General features: G+C 65.5%; 1 protein-coding gene across 1 annotated transcript in view; it reads left to right on the top strand.

The window, feature by feature from the left end:
• GAREML (GRB2 associated, regulator of MAPK1-like) overlaps positions 1–1,612 on the top strand; it is a 4,442-nt gene that overhangs the window by 1,751 nt on the left and 1,079 nt on the right. The window contains exon 5 of the mRNA XM_010002206.1: positions 3–885. Within this exon, the coding sequence (XP_010000508.1) occupies positions 3–885 (883 nt within the window). The remainder of the gene's footprint in view (positions 1–2; positions 886–1,612) is intronic.

Below are 1,612 nucleotides of genomic sequence, written 5' to 3' on the forward strand. Positions count from 1 at the left end.
CCACCGCACCACCGGGAGCCTCAGCCTCCCCTTCCAGTGCAAGGGCCGCTTCAGCACCCGCAGCCCCCTGGAGCTGCGCCTGCAGGAGGGGGAACACACCATCCGCAGCATCATCGAGAAGGTCCGCCTGCCTGTCAACGTGGCCGTCCCCAGCCGGCCAGCCCGCAACCCTTACGACCTCCACGCCATCCGGGAAGGTCACTGCTACAAACTGGTCGGCATCATCTCCAAGACGGTGGTTTTGTGCTGCATCCTCCGGCGGGATGAGCTGGTCCCGTTCCATTTCCTTCTGCTGACCGACATGCCCCGCTTCCAGCTGCCCGAGGGGCTGCTGGCCGGGGATCCCCAGCTGGAGAAGCTCTTGAGGGACGTCGCTGCTTATTGTAACGACCGGTTCAACCCCGCCGAGTATTCGCGAGCCGTGCGGGCAGCCAAGACGGATTTTACCGAGGAATGTGCCAGCCCCCGGCGCCTGCGGCTCTGCTTGCCCGCCTGTGCCCGGGAGGAGCTCAGCCAGTCCCTCCAGCGGCTCTCCCTCTGTTCCTGTGTCCCCGGAGTCCCCCGGGAGACCCCCACCCGCTGCCAAGGACCTCGAGGGGGTGTGGGAGGCACCCCCCGCCCGCCACTGCCTGAATTCCCTGATCCCGAAAGGGAATATATGACGCCTGATTGGGCTGAGCCGGAGTTCAGGACTCAGGAGCCGCTGGAGATTCCCTACGAGGAGCTCTGGAGCAATCCCAGCCCTGAGGGCTGCTGCGAGCCGGGGGGTGGTGGCCGGCAGGACATGGGCAACTTCGGGGCTGTCGCCGCGCTGGGCTCCCTGCATCGCCCCGGTGTGCCTGGGGATGAGCCCCGCGGGGACACCCCACCCCCTGTGCCACCCAAGTCAGAGGCGGTAAGAGTCCCTGGGGGACACCCTGGGGTCCCCACTGCCTGTGGGCAATGCAGCCAGACGGCTGGTGAGCCAATCCCCAAGACACCTCTGGAACATGGGGTCCTCCAGGGCTCTCCATCACCAGGGGTACCCCAATACCCAGGACACTCCTGGACCATGAGGTCCCCCAGAGCTCCCCATCACTGGGTGTACCCCAATCCTCAGGACTCCCCTGGACCACAGAGTCCTCAGGGCATTCCAGTCCTCAAGACACTCCTGGACTACAGGGTCCCCAGTTCCCTAGAGGTCTCCATGACTGGGGGGGGGGCGACATGAATCCCCAGGACACCCCAGGACCATGGGGTCCCTCAGGGCTCCCCATCACCGGGGGGTGCCTGAATCTCTTGGGCTCCCCAGTGCTGTGGGCTACCAAAATCCTCTGGGCTCCTGTGCACCAGGGGGGCATCGAAGTCTTTCAGTATCCCCTTCACCATGGGACACCCACATCTTGGGGGCTCCCTGCATCACAGGGTACCCAGTCCCTTGGGCCTCCCCATTGGTACCCAGAGCCTCACAGCTTGACCAGGGCTGGCTGCCCCATTGCCCTCCCCATCACCTCCCCTGCATCCATGGGGTCCTGGAGCAGACCCCCTGGCACGAATGCCTGGGGGATCTGATGGGTCTCCCCCCACCCCAATTCCAGGTGAAGGAGGAGTGCCGGCTGCTGAATGCCCCCCC

This window comes from Chaetura pelagica, unplaced genomic scaffold (assembly GCF_000747805.2).
Source record: "Chaetura pelagica isolate M959 unplaced genomic scaffold, ChaPel_1.0 scaffold107, whole genome shotgun sequence".
Classification (NCBI taxonomy): domain Eukaryota; kingdom Metazoa; phylum Chordata; class Aves; order Apodiformes; family Apodidae; genus Chaetura; species Chaetura pelagica.